This window comes from Lasioglossum baleicum, chromosome 10, assembly GCF_051020765.1.
Source record: "Lasioglossum baleicum chromosome 10, iyLasBale1, whole genome shotgun sequence".
Lineage (NCBI taxonomy): Eukaryota > Metazoa > Arthropoda > Insecta > Hymenoptera > Halictidae > Lasioglossum > Lasioglossum baleicum.
The window spans coordinates 10,001,183-10,019,992 of NC_134938.1; the positions used below are offsets into that span (position 1 = coordinate 10,001,183).

General features: G+C 39.7%; 1 protein-coding gene across 2 annotated transcripts in view; it reads left to right on the forward strand.

Annotated features, from left to right (window-relative positions):
• Positions 1–17,031, forward strand: part of Fkbp14 (peptidyl-prolyl cis-trans isomerase Fkb14) — a 139,485-nt gene extending 122,454 nt beyond the window's left edge. The window contains exons 2-4 of one of the 2 annotated variants that reach the window (XM_076431644.1): positions 4,651–4,814; positions 14,092–14,216; positions 15,532–17,031. In XM_076431644.1, coding sequence (XP_076287759.1) covers positions 4,651–4,814; positions 14,092–14,216; positions 15,532–15,717 — 475 coding nt within the window. In that variant the 3' untranslated portion in view covers positions 15,718–17,031. The remainder of the gene's footprint in view (positions 1–4,650; positions 4,815–14,091; positions 14,217–15,531) is intronic. The other variant, XM_076431645.1, reaches the window with a different exon arrangement.
• Positions 17,032–18,810: the final 1,779 nt, after the last annotated feature.

An 18,810-nucleotide genomic window follows, 5' to 3' on the forward strand; every position in this document is an offset into this window, starting at 1 on the left:
TAATTATGCTCGAAACTTCGGTCACATTATTCTGCACGCCCGACGCGCCACGCCACGACGAGTCACGTTAGAAGTCTTCCGAGTGCATCTCGAACGCACAATTTGATTGTCCACGCGTGAGCAACACCGACGTGTTGTGGGCACGGTGAATGACAGATTATTAATTATGCAGATCCTTATCGCGAATGCGTCCAATATTCCTTGGAATCGTTGAGAGGACCTATAATCAGAATAGTGTCGGATCGATGGCGCGTCACCCTCGTAACCCACTATACACGGAATTATGTCTCGTAATCCAGGGAACAAGTGTCAGCGGGCGAGGTGCGCGATCTTAAACGAATTCCGTTCGGAACGCACCCCGGAGCCTCGTGTTCGCTGCGATTTAGCTGTATCGGCATTTACGACGTCTAGCGGGCTCGTTTCCCGTGTAAGCTTCTCAATAAAGTGGCGCCTCTCGTTCACGACTGGTGACGAATTCCCCCATGGATATCGCGATCCTACAACGTAACCGTTTCCCCTAGGAAATTTTCGGAACCGTGTCTCCCGTAAATTTTATAGATCAGAACATTCATTTCGCCAGGGGAATCAATGAAGAGCCCCGTAAATGTACATTTGCGACTCGGGCACTCAACGATCGAGGTCGATCGATCCAAGAATTCGTTTAACGAGGAATTAAAAGCGCGACGTAAAATGCCGAACAAATGGAAACGTGAGCGAGTCCCTTTTATTCGCGCCAGGGCAACATCAGGGCTCTCCTGGTTTTATAGTGTTTTCGTGATTCATGTTTACGGGGCTTCCGATGGCACGACTATGTCTGACGGATGTTAAGTATGTAGCTTTGATGATAATGCGCGGGACGTGACTTTGCTGGCAAACTCGCTGTCGAAAGCTGCGTACTCTGATTCTTTCGCGGCTGGCATTTTTTTTATTGGCGGCGGAACGATCGTTTTGTGGAGGGTGCTCGGTCGTCGAGGGTACGGTGGTGCGTAAAATTTTTAGTTTCACGAGCGATGGTGCTGGAAGCTGTTTTTGATTCGCTGGAATCGCGGGTGTAAAATGTATTTTAGAAAATTCTATCGGGAACACGTGTCTAGAGTCAGTCACGTAAAATTTATATACTCTTTCACCCTTACGTAGCCAATTTTAACGTGTACGTTATTTGAAACGTTTTGTATTTTGTATTTATTGTATTTAATGATAAATAGGGAGCGTATTTTATGCATTTATGACGAAAACGAGAAGGTGTAATTTAAAACAGGAAAAACATTGGAAGAATTAAAAACTGCTGTTACATCATTTTGAACCCATTAAACATATTAAGAAAGAAAATAAATTTCCATTTCAATCCAGTTTCTTGCTATTCAGGTAGAAAATGTTTATTTTGCATAAAGATCCGCTGTATAATAATAAATATACTGGCGAGCAGAGAATGGACCTTCAGAGAAATTTTGTAATATTTTCAGAGGAACATTGACAACTTGTTGAAAGAAATGCAGTAAAAGGATACTTGGTTGGCTACACAAGAGTTAAATTAGGGTAAAAATATTTGTAGAAGTGAATATAAATATCAAGGGAAAATTAAACAATGATTTTAGACATTTTAAAAGAAATTTTGTAATAGTTTTAGAGGAACATTAGCAAATTGTTAATGTTCACGTGGGTTAAACTAGGGTAACTGTTTTATAAACGGACCAAACGACGCGACATCGCGACAATTAATCTATAATAAAAAGATATATATATATATATATATATATATATATATATATATTTGTAGAAGTAAATGTACAATATAATATCAAGAGAAAATTAAAGAATGATTATAGACATGTTCAAAAACAGGATGAAGCACCCTTGGCGGGAACTCGACGGTTACAAGCGGCGTTACAAATTGGCACTATGGGAGATGAGCGTCTCGTAAAAATGCGACTCGTCCCGAAAAATTATGTAGGGGCACGCGCGCGCGCAGATGCATCCAGCCCGCAGCATCGTATCTGCATATCAACTGTAGACACTGCTTGAGATTCTCCGCGTGGCACGTTGTAGTTACTCGTTGCACTCAGAACTTCATCCGCATTCGCGTGTGCGTCCGACGTCGCCCGTAACCCTCCGAGTACGTGGCAGAGACGCGCGTCGAGACGCCTCAAACGAGTCCGGGAACGTGTCCGCGTCCCGTAGGTATCGACTTTTCACCATGAACTCGCCTAACATTCTACCTTCCCCTTCGTCCCTTATTTTTCTATTATTTTCCTCCTCTCGTATTCCCCGCGATCTCTGCACCCCGCTGATACAGGAAACACATACGCGCGCGCGCCACTCTGGTTTTCATGCTAATACCTTCGATTCGATTTTTCGATAACCCTTATCCGTCCCTCGAGACTATCTGGCACGTTCTCGATGCTTTTGGAAAAGCTGCGCGCACTCGGTCGATTTATTATTTCTGATGCGCAATCTTATAATATCTTTACGTTAACTGTACCAAACGCAACACGTGACTAGTATACTAAACTGAATTTATATAGTAATTTTTAATTTGTTAGTTCCAGAAAAAATAATTTCTGGTTCATATTTGTAGTCAATAAACATGGAAAACATCGTTTGTAAAAATTCGTGCGATTTAACGAACGTTCATACAATTATTCATGATATTTACATTGGAATATGAATATATTTTAAAAATGATCGTTTTCTAAATACAATAAATGGAAAATAAATCATGTTTTCATTGAGATAAATTTTTCGACTACGAATCACTTCAATTTAGTAAAGAACGTTTCAAATATTTAAAAAAAGATTCACACATCTCTATAAGACTAAATTTAATATCATTGATATAAATGTCCAGTGAATTTTATAAAATCGTATAAAAAGTTATGCAGAAAAATTATGATTAATTAAGACGTCGATTCCAATATTCTGATATAGTAATTAGTAGTCTGCGGATCTTTATACAAAATAAAAACTTTCTACCTGAATTGCAAGCTGGGGTGAAATAAATATTTAATTTCTTGTTGAATATGTTTATTATAGGTTAAAACTAGTATAGCAGTATATTTAAATTCTTCAAATCTTTTTACCGTCAGAAATTAGACCTACCCATTTTTTCCATAAATGCATAAAATCCGCAGTCTAGTAATTAGACAGCGAATCTTCATGCAAAATAAAGATTGTCTACCTGAACTGCAACAAACTGGAGTGGAATAGAAGATTATGTTCTTCCTTAACATGTTTACTGGATTGAATATAATATAAAAATATGTTTAAATTCTTCTAATGTCTCCGCTGCTTTAAATTACACTTACTCAGTTTTGTCATAAATGCATAAAATCCGCAGTCTATTAATAATGTACATTTTTCTGCATCATTGTATCATTATTCGACACTAAAAGGGTTTAAACTTTATTGTATAATTAATCGCAGCTTTTCCGGGGTGTTAATTGGACTTCTTGGCGCTCCATCATTTCAAAGTTTTCTCGGTGTTTCTCGTAAAACGTGTTCGTTCTCCTTGCTGAAGCAATTTCGCACAGGTGCTTTCCCCTTAGTCTTCGGGCGTCAGTCTACCGATGAACTCGTCAATTTTCGGTTCTGGCGCGTGTGAAGCTGTCGAGTGGCATACACGCGAACCCGATTTTACGAGACTGCGATAGATTGACACTTTCGCGAGGCGACCTTTTTCACAGGGAATATCGCCGCTAGACAAGCGTGGCTGTTCTCTCGCCCGGAAGACCTTGAAATTTAGCGCGAACTCAGCGCGTTTCGCTGCTACAAGGATTTACGTCCGCATCGCATTTTCCATTCGTCTTCTTTGCGAAACGGTTCGCTGGTTAACACTAATCTCCGCGTACACTCCAATCCACTTTCTCGTCAAAATGTTGTTAAGTAAATGGACCTATTACGGCGGTATATTTTCCCAATCAGATTAAAGTACAGTGACTCCCACTAATAGTCGGACACTCTTAAAAACACCATAATTTTTTAAATATTGGACTATACGATTTGAACTTTTTTGGGAAGCTAGAGCAATTAGTTTACTACAGAATGTGAAAAGAATTTTTTTCAAAAATTGCATTTGGTCACAATTGTAAAAGAAATACTAAAAGTTGCATTTTACAACTTTTTTATAACAGGCCTATATTGAAATTTTAAAAAATACGTTTTGTAGTTCTGAGTCAATTATATGCACTGTGAAAGTTTCATAGAAATCGGTTGATGCGGGAAAAAACGATAGGCATTGAAATATGTAAGAAACCTTAGAATTAGTGCAGTTGGGGGCCGAAAATCGTGAAAAACTGCATTTTATATCATCTTTAGACGTTTGTAGCTCATTAGAACGTCGACCGATTTTGATGAAATTTTCAGAGTATGTTTAATTGATACAGATCTACTAAATAATCTCATAAAAATTATGAAGTTCGACAAACAGAATTTGATGCTTGCATTTGTTTCTTGAAAAAATTTTTCGAAGCACTTTCAATTTCCACTAGTTTGACCATCCCCTCTTTTATGAACCTGCACCAAGTACGTCGCTTGCAAATAATTTTGAGAAAACGACGACTCGGAACGTTTAATCTTAGCTCCCGAGAAGACAACGATCTCATAGCGACCCAATGATACAGTATTTAAAATGTGCTCGTTTGCTTCCTGTTACAGTTTGGACAGAGATCAGCCGTTCTCATTCCAGCTGGGAGTTGGCCAAGTTATTAGAGGCTGGGACCAGGGATTGGTTGATATGTGCGTGGGCGAAAAGAGGAAGTTGACCATACCGCCGGAACTCGGATACGGAGAGAAGGGAGCCGGAAATGTAATTCCTGGAGGTTAGATTACTTTTTCTCTCTCGACGTTACTATTTTTCCTTTTACTATTAGCTTCACCGGTGGAAAAACGCCTGAGCAAACACAAACACGAACGTTCAAATAACAGGCATTATACTGCAGATTTTTATGCCAAATATAAATTGTTTCCTTCGATTGCGAGACGTAGGAACCAGAAATTTCCCTCTTCTTTAACGACTTTAACTTAATGACTTTATTTAATATCCTTTAATTCTTGTGATCTTTCTGTGTAAAATTTTCTTCTACCCTTCCCCTTATAAATGCATAAAATCCAGTCTCGTGATTATAACATCAACACGTTTGCCACCGGAGCTTGTTTGAGCGCGTTGGCTTCATAATTATAACTACACTGCGGATGTTTATGCAAAATAAAAATTGCCTGTATCGATTGCAAGGGATGGGAACCAAACAGAATGTTATTTCTACCCTTAATAATTTCAATAGATCAATTAATTAAATAATTGATGATTTCAATAGATTAATTAAATTATTTCCTACAATTTTGAATTTCATCTACTCAATTTTGCTATAAATGCATAAAGATCCGCAGTCTAGTTATAACGCTCTTCTAAAGACTAAAATTAATTCAATTTTCTTTTCCAAGTTCTGTAAAGATTTCCTTCGTGTCCATGAATTATTGAAAAGAATTTTCCTTCCGTTTCTTCAACATCAATGTTCCCAACGTTCAATTTCAATTTTTCTGTTGCAACAATAATGCCGAGTATCGTAACAATAACACACGTACAAATATGTTGTTTGTTATTCTTGAGATTTCTGCGGAATTTGTCGTCGGAGCGTAATTAATCGCAGATAAAATTCATCGCGAGCGAGATTCCCGAGACTTTCCTTAAACGTCTCCACCGTAAGGAATGCAAGAAAAACATGGCGGAAGGGGATACTCGGCGATTTACAGAAGAGACACCGTCGCATTTCTGCACGGCTGTCCCGTTAAATTTAATTTGTCGGCTAAACGTTGCGTTTTCGTTCGAACGCGTAGTCGTCGCAATAAGCGAGAAATTACATTTTTTCAACGTGAGCTTCGCCGACGCGAAATCGAGAGAAACTCGTACCCGAAAATGTACATTGTTGTCAGGATTTGAATACCGACGCGCAATTTCCGCGAGAGTTCTGTAAATAAAACGGCGCTCGCGATGCTGCATACTCGCGAGCACCTTACTCGGATTAACTGCGTTAACGTTATTTAAATGAATTTCCCATTTCGACGGAGACTGTTCAAAACTCGTAACGACAGCGATTTAACAAACTTCGATGGCGGTCGAACTGTTTGCAGCTACGAGATGACGCACGTTTATTAAAAGTATTAATTGGACTCCACCCGGCGAAGTTTGCTGCGAATTGCACATTTTCGTTTAGACAAATATGATAATTGTATGTTGTATTTTGTGCTAACGTGAAGCTAACTGCTGCGTGAAATTCTTTTCGAAGCATCGGTCGTGCAAAGTCTTTTAATAGGAAATATATTTTTGTACAATATATTGGTATCTAATCAATTACTAATCGTTTCAGTATTGTACGAGGTATTATATCAATTTCATATCCAATAAAATTAAAAAAATTATATAGAATGTAATTATTGTTGGTCTGAAGAAATGTTTAAATTTCCAGTGAAAATGGCGCCGAGTTCAAAGGGTTAATAATTAAAACGTCTTAAAGACAAGGTGAAATATTTCTTTGATTATTTCCCAGTGACCCTTTCATTATAATTCAGTATAAAACGATAATTTCTTCTAAGATTGAATGAAAGACAACCAGTTGATTGCGAACCTAATGAAAAATATTATAAATAAATCCAATCAAAGCGACACGTACCGAAAACATTTGAATTAAGTGTGCAGGAAAGAAATTGTCCAGACGTTAAAATAGCTTCGAATGCAAAATGTTTGTACTTTTGTTCCAGCTAAGTCAAACAATAGCTTGCTGCAGTTGTTGTCTAGATCTGAAAAGTAATGGAAGCGAGAGCATGCACGGTTGAAAAAAATCTCGGTATCCGGCACCGATTACGAAACTGTCCTCAATCATTATCGAATCCGTTTATCGGCTGCCAAATGTATTCTTGTCGCGGAACAATGGCCGCGCGGAGACAAAGGGAAAACGCGGTACACTTTCCGCGAAAGATATACGCGAATCCACGGGAAGCTCGCGATTTATCTAACACTCGAGAGCTTCCGAAAAAATGAGCGCACCGAAGCCGATGTTGATCCGGGCCGAGAGAGCCCGGCCCCGGGATAGCAATGCTCAATTTAATGGTTGACGCTTTATTGGATTTCCGTGCAATTGCATTCTTTTTTTTTTTTTGACCCCGATTTTGTTACTAACGATCCCTTTTGTATCGATCCGACGGCTAGCCTCGTTCGTTTTCCCATCGGGAGGCCATTGAGGGCCGCGGATGATTCGAAACGAGTAAGTAGAAGCGCTGTGTTGAATTCTATTAGACTGTTGCATGACAACCGGAAACGTTTTTTATCGGACACTTTGCGTTGCGTTCATTGTCGGCTAACTTCCGGCGATCGTTATTTAGCTTTATGTCGCGCAGATTTCTTCATAGGTTTTTCTTATACTGGCAATGTTTGGGGACAGTTTCGTAAATTTATTTCTTCTTGAAATTAACACTAAACCTACCACTGCCTGTCAAACGACCGGTTTTATATTTTTCATTGCACAATTATTGAAATCGTGAAGTTGCTTACATGCAAATTAATTCGATAAATTTTTTTATTCAAGCTTCATCCAATATTGTAATACAAATTAAACGAAATCTAAATAAATAAAATCATATTTTCAGTGGCAACAGCGTTTATAGATCTGAATTATATTCTAAAAATTTTTGGGAGCCATAAATGCATAAAGAATCCGCAGTATGGTATAACATTCCGTATGTAATGTTTATACAGTATAAAAAAATATAATATTACATGGAAATTGATTCGATAAATTTCTTTATCCAAGCTTTATCCAATATTGTAATAAAAAATACACAAAAGCTAAATAAATAAAATCATATTTTCAGTGGCAACAGCGTTTATAGATCTGGATTATATTCTAAAAATTTTTGGGAGCCATAAATGCATAAAGAATCCGCAGTATAGTTATAACATTCCGTATGCAATGTTTATTGATTCGATAAATTTCTTTATTCAAGCACATAATAAAAATTACAAAAAATCTAAATCAATTTTAATCGCTTTTCGTGCTCGATACGTTTAGCGTTAATATTGTAAAACGTCTGTATCTCGTAGAACCAATATTTCAAATTGGAAGCTCCCTTAAAGTAATTTTGTCGATGAAGATAAGGAAATTTTTTGCTAAGAATTCACCATGAAGTAAAAGGAATTGATAATCGCTAGACTGCGGAGCTTTATGCAAAATAAATATTGTTTGCATCAACTACAACAAACAAGGACCAAGTAATCATTTCTTTCATTCTTTAATAATGTTCATAAGCTGCAACTAATACATTGATGTTCTTAAATTTTTTAAATTTGTCCACTGTTTTAAATTGCACCTACCCATTTTTGTCACAAATGCATAAAATCCGCAGTCTAATAATCACATAAAACTGCGGGCATTCCGGCGTGTGAACGCAAATACTGCAATTCGGTAGAGAAAAATTTTTGCAGCGATTCGGCAGGGCTTGAAGCTTAGGGTACAGGATCGACGGGTAAAGGAGCAATGTTTCTTCGGCACGGTGAGAAATTTTTCATGGCGTCTGTAGGTCGGAATGCCGTGTCTGCGGTTCTTTGTTGCGGAAGAACGTCTAATGAGAAGTTACAATGTTCGAAGGCCGTGCTGCGCGAGCCGAGGTAAATGCGGTTTACGCGTTTTATGGTTAATTAACTTCTTCACCGGGTAAGACGAGTTCGCTGGTTACTTCAGCAAAAAGCTAATCCGCGTAGCAATGTACACGTTTCAACCGTGATATTTGTTCTAATTTTACTTTGTAATTGGACACGATTTTGCTTTCGATCTTGTCCATTTTACGTCCGCACATTTTAACCGTAACTATATATATGTATTTTTATTTATTCATAATCGATTTGACTCTGGACGTACAAAAAAATATCGCGCGGAACGATCTGGTAATAAGATCTCCAAAGTAATCGAGATTATTTTCAAATTAATTAAGCTGCTCTTTGTACAAGGTGTACAAAAAGTAAATGTTTCTTCTATCGATCGTATTTGCTGATAATAAATTTTTAAATGTTTTCGGCGCAACGGTTAGATCGTTTATTACGAATTATAAAGCAATTTTGCTAATTGTCAAACAAAATCAAACGTTTCGATCCCAGTTTGGATCTTTTTCAATTTTTATTTGAATCGCGTCTGTAAATTTTCCAATAAACTTTACTTTTGTCATCAACTGTTCTCTCGCATACAATTGAATGTATGTATTTGATTCAAATAAAAGTGAAAGTTAATAACGATTTACCAACAAGGTATATTCGTAAGAGTGGATTTAAGAACATGTTATGACTTTTCAAATTTACCGCCTCACATCGATTGATATAACCTAGATCGGTTTCAAATACGTTCGTACATCAGTATCTTGACAACAAGCATGTACGACGCACGCAAAATATGGAAGATGATCATTATTGAAATCCATTGTTACAAATAAGAATATTAATCCTTCATTATAAAAGACTACTGTAAAGTATAGGTACTTACGAATTTTCCAGAATCTTCCGTTCCTCCGTCGGACCCACAGCACACTGCCATTCACGCGAATACGTCTTAATAGTTGTGAAGCATAAAACATTGCACTTCTAAACACAATCACTAAACACTGCACAACATGCTTTAAGAAATCGTGACAGCAAACGCGGATCAGTTACTCCGACCGCGATCAAAATAGTACTGCGATTGTCACCTCGGTTTTTGCATGAACGGTTACGGGTGGGGAAATGTGCCGTTTGTTAATTGGACGTGAACGTTTCGGAAGGACTTTAGGTTGAGGAGTGGGGAACTGTCAAAGAAATTGCTTTCCGTATTGTCTTCGGTCGTCAATGGCGTGATTTACGAGTGTAGGTCGCACGTGTTGCCCATCTGTCAGGGTTGAAGTTGTCGGAGCGCGGTGGTCGTAAAATAATTAGCCAGTTCGCAGCCGAGTCGCATGCGTTTTTTGTTTACTATAACGTCCTTCCCAGGTACATCGTCAGTAGTTGGCCCTTTGTGCCCAAATCAATTGAATTGAATCTCGATCATGTTTGCGACACATGGTTCCTTTCAAACTTCTTCTCTTCTCGATGAGCAAAAGGGGTGTTGATGTAAAAACAAACTTTAACAAGTTTCTTTGTTATGAATGATGTTTGAATGCACCCGTAGGACAAATGACCACTATTTTTTAACACCCTGTACTGTTCGTACAAGAACTCTAATCGTCAAAAATCTGCACCCTCTAGAAACACAGGCGCGGAATTTTCGGTTAGAACGTGATCGAGTTTTTAACGTTTGCTGATCTAGTTTGACACTGTAAATTCGATGATACGCGTCGGTGCAACGTGCTTGCGCGAATCGCGTTACCAAATTCCCCAATGCTCATTGATCGATTCGCAGGATGCTGCGTTTCGAAATAGTGCGATTATTCGATTCTTCGTGCCCATTAGTCGCGAATAGCGAGCTCTAAATGACAAAAACTGAGCAATCGCGTCTCGATATAGCATCATTTCGAAAAAGAATATCATTAAGCTTCTATTCAGTGCGTTTGAATCGAAACGTGCAGCATTAAAGACGTTACACAAATAATTTCTATATAGTTCGTGTATCTCTATAGTTTATAAAACTTAAAAATATCTGTTTTAAGAATTCGTCCAATTTAGCGAACCTTCAAGAAAAAGAGAAACAATATTTGCTGCATTGAAATGTAAAATTTGAAGAAAAAAGAAATTCGAAATGATCGAAATGAATTTAAAACGTGGAGCGTTAAAGAATACAGTGTGTGCGAACGAAATTCATCATCCGCGACATTTCTGCGAATGAGATTCCACGAAATTGTACAAAGGTGGCACGCTTTTGTGGGCGCTATTTTTTCATCTGGTCAGCTATGATTTTCTTAATGGAAGGTTATATTCCATCCATTTCTACGCGAGCCATTTTAAAGACAAATTCAACTGTAATAATACCAAGTCCTGTTGGAATTGCAGCGCTGCCAGGAAATAATGTTCTGCTTCGCCTCTGGCTTCTGAGAACGTCTCTTAATTACGCCTGACCTTCTTAATTACGTTCAGAAATTCTAAAGAAGTATCTCGGATGATAGCGTTAAGTAGTACACCTCGTGCATTAAAGCAGTACGGGAAAACAAAGATATTTGTAGCGCTCATGGTCTCGTCGTTACGAGTTCGCAAAATTGAACAATTTAATTAGAGAATATGTGTTGGAATTAGGGATGGACGTTTACCACAGTGCTTGTAAAGGGTTCGAAACTGTTTGACAAAAGTTCGAGTATACTTGGGAGTACCATTTTCTTTTTTCGAAGTACTTATAGAGAGTTCGAATTCCATCAATCAAGGTTCGAACCTGTTTGCGAGGTGTTTGATCCCATCCCTAGTTGGAATTCTATCGCAATTCCGTTGTCTCACGATCGAACGCAGTACCGTGGGTTACTCTGATGGTGGTTCGTTAATTTCAGAAAATTTTGTTTCTCGATCAACGATGGAATAATTAATTTCTCCATTATTTCGCTACCTCTCCGGCTACCTACCACGTTAATTGGTATCTAGACGCTTTAATGGCTGAAACAGTCTGTTCTTGGTGCAACGCGGACCGTAAATAACGAGGAGGCAGGGGGCTGGAAAGCATTTCAAGTCGCGGGGATCGGGAATGGAACAGTTTCTCTCTCCGGGGTAACAGGGCCGGTGGGGATCGCGGGGAGACGCGGCGGAAATTGCGCACAAAGAAAAACGAATTTGATTCCATCTGTCGTCGATGCTGCGGTCACCGAGAACGAGAAACTTTCCCGGCACGGAGTTTCGACCCGGCGGCGTATGATCGTTCAATTTTCCCGGGGAAAACGAGATCCGTCACCGAACGCGCAAACGTTGCCCGCTCCGTTAATCGCATTTCTATAAGCAGTGAATTATGGGCCGGCATATTTCATTAGGGCTGGCTTAATCGGCATGGGACTCGCCATAATGAATATCGAATGCGCGACCATCCGCGTCTGAATCGAACGCGAGCTGCAACGAGTGCATTCGAACCTGTTTTCGTCGCCATCGCACAGTCGGGAATTGGACAAAACTATTCTAGCGTCATTTATGAGAGCTCAATGGAAATTTTATATATACATATTGAAGTTAGTAGATGTTTAAATACTGTTCAAGTCTGTCTGTTTTGTTCGAAACATTTTTTCCTCAGATTATCGGAAGCCCTTGATAATTCGCGATAATGCTTCCACCGATAAGCTGGAAGAAATTAATTTTGCATGCAAATTATGTTGAAACGATGTAATTTATTATCTTAATACTAAGTGTGTAGATCACGAAACTTTTTGATGAGTAAATATATATTTTAAGAAATTTGTAAGTTCTTAATATTAATTTTCATCAAGAAACACATTATTGTTGATTGTTGATGCTCATTTCTACGTTTAAATAGCTCATTTCTACTGTAATTAATAGTCTGCTTTAACTAAATGCTCAATCTGTGCAAATCGGGGACTAATTCTTCCTGCACTGTGATCACTAGACTGCGGATCTTTATGCAAAATAAAAAATATATGCATTGATTGCAAGACACTGGAGCCAAATATAAATTTCTTTCTTCTTTTAATTATCCGAAGCAAATGTTACCGAAACGCTGCAAACGCCATAGAATCCGAAATGAAATAACAATGGTCCTGTGGATCAGAAGTAAGAGATTTTTCCAGACATTTTCCCCGATTTTTCGTTCATAGGGAATGGTTCATGATTGGTAGTAAATGTCAGCGACAAGAGGTCCGTCATACGTCATCGATACACGGAGTCAGCGTGCTGGACATGTTTTTCACGGTGTGTGTGTGTGTGTGTGTGTGTGAGAGAGAGAGAGAGAGGAGGTGTGCACGGGTTGTTGGGAGTCGACGGGTAAATAATAGAAAAGCCGTGGCAATCGTCTTTCGTCAGCACTGACAGAGATGTATTGGATTTTTATTGGTTTCGAGCAATCAAAGCGGTCGTTGCGTGTCGTTCGATCTATGGATTGGTGAAACATGATGGGAAATCAGTGACGTCGGAAGAACGCTTCTTCTGTACTAGTTGTTTACTATATTCTATGCATAATGTCGGATTATTTCTAATTCATTAATAGACTGCGGATTTTATGCATTTATACGGAGAATGAGCAGATGCAATTGAAACAGTGTCAAGATTAAAATAATTTCAGAATGTCAATCTATTTTTTTGAGCTTACTAAAATGATTAAAGTAAGAATGTCTTTCTGCCTTTTGCAATTGACCCAGACAATTTTTATTTTTCCTAAAGAACTGCAGTCCATTCATTAATATTATTAAGAAATTGGTGACAATCTTCATTTTGCATAAAGATTTAGCAATTCGTTAGAAATAGAAGATGTGTTCTTCAAATAATCTCAGACTAAAAATAAAAGCAAAATTGAAAACGTTTCTCTCAAAACGTCGACTCTGCTTTCCTCGACATTCGGATGAGACACTATAAGATATGTTGAAGCGAAATTAAACATTGATTTCAACACTTAGTGATTATGCGCCGTGGCTAGAAAGTGGAGGGAAAGTTAACGATATTGGACAATGGTCGATTATCCGCCACATTCAGAGGTTACAATTAATTTTCAGTTGGTAGGCGACTCGATTATTACAGCATTTTACGGTCGACTGCGAAAGTAGGATAAAAAAGAGCGAGGATCGCGCTACGAGTAATTAGCGAGTAATGAATTGTTTAATTCACCGCTTTATTTCGCGGTATTATCCGAAACACTAGAGCGGGGAGCCGGTAATTACAAAATCTCTTCCCCGCGAATATCGTGTCCGATCGTTAAATTTTAAATTGGCTCGAAACGCGAAATTTTGAACGCGACAATAGACTGTGTATTTCATTTACCTGGTAACACTCAAATATCCCGTAAAGCATTAACGACACGAAAGAACCATTCGTGTGAAAATTGTTCAGAAGGTGTGAGTATCAAAGTTTTTGTATCAAAAACTGTGTAGGACATTTTGATAAAAAAAAAGGACAATGTCCCTCATGTTTCGAAGATGGAAGCATAGAAAATAGCAGAACATTTCTGATTACAGGTGCAACTCTGTTGTTCGAGGTTGAGCTGATCAACATCAGCGACACTCCGCAGTCCACCAACGTGTTCAAAGCAATCGACAGCGACCACGACAACCAATTGTCTCGCGAGGAGGTGAGAATAATGGCAAGATCACTTTTAATTTTTTTCTAAGGGTCACTTGTGGTGATGGCTCTACGTAGATCAACTACTTGACAAATAATAATACAGAGTTACGGTATAGTAAATGTATTGGGATTATCTGTAGCTACCAACACACAGTCAGATTTTCCGAAGTTGAATTAACAACCGAGTGACTAACGAATTAACAACTAACGAGCGAACGTTTCTGATTATGACCCATAAGGACCCTGAGACATGAAATTACAAAGTTTGAACTTTGGCCAATAATTTGGTGCATTGTTTCATCATTTCAATCGTTAACCAATTTTAATTTATATTAGTCGGTTGGAATTTTAATTTTATCTTAGTACTTTAAAACACACATGGAACTACGGGGCCCGTCAAAATGGCGAGTTTGAAATTTGTTGATCTAGATATATTCTAGTAAAAATCGCTGACAATTTGAATACATAAATTTTTAACATAAAATAGCCAATTCTAGCGCCTCGTAGATCTAGTGTCGAAGCATAATAATAATAATTAGTCTGCGGATCTTCATGAGTCTGTGGTTTATAAAAATTTTCAAAAATTGCAGGAGTATCAAATTCGTCAGAATTTTGTACGATTTTTATTTATTTTGGACCTAGAAATGTTATCACTAATGAAAATAAGATTTTCTTTGGTACCACATTATTGAAAATTGCATAAAAACGTCCGTAATCTAATAATAATCAAACGAAAGTCTAGGAAATCCTTCGCGCGTATTAACTTGTCTATGTTCGAATCCGTATTTTTATCAACTCATTTGTTTCGCTTAATCCGTAAGAACCTTTTTTCGAACGAATCAAACAGCAGACCAATCACGATGTCGTCGGCTGACAGGTTTATCTCCGCTCGCAAGTACAAAGGATTAACGTCTGCACATTTTGCACATCGGGGAGGGAAGGCTTACAGCTCTCGAAACGTTTTTTCGCGAAACTACAGCGAACGGCGCAATCGTGTTTTATTTTTTTGCAGGACTGTCGCGTGTGGGGCGATACATTTGTTTCAATCACTGCGACACGTTACAAACTTAACAGATTTCTATTTACGAATGGGAACTGCTGAAATCGATCGGAACGAAACATTGCGGCACAGATTTGATATCTCCCTGTTGACGTATTTCGTGACGGTCTATCGGCATGATCGAGGATCACGTGCTTTTAAATGGCCATTAGAGTTTTCATTATTTTTCTTTGTCGTTGTTTATCTTCTTTCTTGGACAGTAACGCAACAACAACTCTCCCTAAGCAAGTATAAGATTTCTCGACCCAAAATAACCGATGTTTCCCATGCGCAGGTGAGCGACTACCTGAGAAAGCAGATGATCGAGGCGGAGCAGGGTAGCGCGGGCGACGACCAGGTGAAGAAGATCCTGGCGGACAATGACAAGCTGGTGGAGGAGATCTTTCAGCACGAGGATAAGGACAAGAACGGGTTCATCTCGCACGACGAGTTCACCGGTCCGAAACACGACGAGCTCTGAAGTCATCGTGCCGCGTCGCCGCGTCTCCGAGCACAGCGTCGCCCGCGCCGTCGGCGTTATGTCTCGCGCCATCACGTGTTCATCGGCCCACCGGATCGCCTGATCGAGTCCTATCCGGTCCGCGACTACCATTGAACGCAAACCTTGGTGTGTGCCGATCGATTCGCAATGTCCGCGGACCCTATCGACCACTACGTCATTCGCTCGTCCCGAAGACTTCGAGAGCTGGCTCCTCAAAAGCGACCGAGGACACCTTCTTCCCCGGGGATCTTCTCTCGCGACGCTGCTCGGACACTGCTCGAGCCTGAACAGGTCGAATGAGTGCGTCGCAAAGTGTCCGGAAGCTTCGTCCTCGCTCGGGATCATCCGTTGATCATCCGCTGATCATCCTGGGCCAGGTGCACGCGCCGACACCGAACAGACTGGACACAATACCCCATTTTTCGTGTTCTTCCATTCGCTGGGAGCGTTTCCTGTGACGCGGAGAGCTTCCTGGTCGAGCGCGATCAACCGTCAGAGTTCTCGGGTTTGTGGTTTCCGGTCGGAGGAGCATAGTCCTGAACTCGCAGCGGGACCCGGGGTCAGACATTGGTGGGTCAGCGCGCGCGCGCGACGAGTCGAGCGATTCAGATATCCTGGCGCGAAAAGCGAAGCTCTTCTACGCTATTATAATTATAACAAATATATATATATATATAGATAGAAAGAGACAATGGGAGAGAATTTATGAGAGGAGCTGAGAGAAAGGGTGGGAGCGAAAGAGGAACCGAGAGAAAGAGAGTGGTTTTTCTACACGACTATAGAGGTTAGCATTAATTAAGCGCATCGGCGTAACGGTGCTAAATGAATCACACGCGAAACGTTTTCTTGTATCCTGTCTCGAAAACTTTTCGATTATCCTGCGCCCCTTTTCCGATACACCACCCCCCAACACCGGTCCCCCCTCCGCCTTCTCTTCTCGAACCTCACTTGTACACACAGAACCAACCATCCCTTATTCTAACCGCGATCATCGGATCGTCCTTTCTCCCCATTTTTTATCCAATGATCACCGGCGTTCTCGGCCACGAAGATATCACGCGAAAGATGTATTTCAGGAGGATCGCGAGCCAGGAAGATGCAGTCGGACGCAGAACGCGTGGCGGAGATGAACGGCGATCGCATGTACACGACGCGAACACTTTTCCAACGAGCGTCGCGCTATCATTATTACACTTTTAACTGATACGTTTTTATTACTACATTATATTGTATGTTGTTAAAGTTGGTCGAAGGTTAATAATAAATCGTGTGTCTCGAGCACAGTTTGTTATACGCCGCTGTCTTCTTTCATTCTACCTACTCCCCGCTGCCACAGATCCCAATTTCACTTTTGGAGAAGCCTTTAAACCCCTCGCCGTATTTTAACGAGGCAGACTCGTCCTGAAGATTTGAACAAAGTCTAACAAATATGACTGTCATGTGTTTCTTTCTAGATGAAATAAAATTCGATTCGTTTGTAATCAACATTCAAGCATTCAAATACATGTAGCCATACGAAAAATATGAATTTTCTTTTCCCTTCTAAGACATTTTTGGGGATAAACACGTTCTACTGTAACTGTAAAGAAAATGGTACGGTAAAGGGTTGAAATAGCATTTTGTTTGAAAGATTCTCGAAATAGTGAGAAATTCAATTGAAACATTTTATTCATTTCTCCCCTTTTTGGAAATACAATCAGATTTGGTTAGCAGAAGTTTTTAAAACAGTATGTCGTTCGAATTCGAAGTTCGAACGAGATCGAATTTCATTTGCAATATCTGATTAATTTGTTCCCTCATTTCTAACGATCAAATATTATTTCTGCAAATATTAAGGTGTATAAAAATGTCCTTAACCGTGATTTTCGTGGTGAAAATTTTGTTTCACTGCATCGTACACACAACGTACTCACTGCATAAGCGTCGCCGTGCTGTCTCGAGCAGAGAAGAATGAACTGGCTAATCGGCTCGCATTTCTCAGCGGGGAGAAATTGTTTCCCCGGCGACTTTCATATATTTCATGCACAGGCTGCCTCGTCGTAGGCGATCCGCGCAATTCTACGCGTCTCGCGCATAGATCATACCCGGTTCATTCTGTCTCGCTATGGCCGCCCCTATTCCACTTGCCTGATCATTTACACCGCCCCTATTTCACTTGTCTGATCATCGAGCGCGATCATTCTACTTGCTTGAACAGAGCCCGTCTATATTCTACTTGCGCGACCACAATCCATCCCCATTCCAATCGTCGGGCTGTACGACATGGCACTCCAGCGAACCTGCCAAGCTAATTGCCTAGAGATATTTGTTCTACCTGTCTGATTATAGTCCCTGTTCCACTTGCCCGATCTTTAGACTTCCTATTGTTCTTGTTTAACCGATTCTGATATTACTTGTCTGCTTATGGTGCTTTTTATTCCTCTTGTTTCGTCGTAAGCCGTACTGATTCTACTTGTCTGATATTATAGTCCCTGTTCCGCTTGCCTGATCTTTAAACTTATTATTTTTCTTGTTTGACAGTCATTCTGACATTAATCTAGTGCCCCTTGATTCGTCATAAGCCATCCTGTTTCTACTTATCTGATTATAGTCCCTGTTCCACTTTCCTGATTTTAGAATTCCCATTTTTCTTGTCTAACAATTTTCTGACATTACTTTAATCTGCTTATGGCCCCTTCTATTCCCCCTGTTTCGTCGTAAGCTCCTTCTACTTGTCTAAATAATTCCTGTTCTACTTGCCTAATTATTGGACATTCATAGCCCTTGTGTATGTCAATACCATTCCCACGCTACATGTCTGCTTATATACCTTTCTATTCCACTTGTCTGATCACAAGCTGTGTTTGTTCTATTCGCTGCCTACTCACCTGACTGTCGACCATCCCTGCATTGTTTCTCTTATGGGTGTTCTCGTTCTGTTGACTGATCATTCAGAGCATCTTCATTCTACTTGTTTGACTCGTTTAATTACTCACGTGAGCATGCTTCATATAAACCAACCCTATCTTACTTGTTTGACTTGTCATTCTACTTGTATGACTCTTGACCTTGTATGAACTTGTATGAATCATT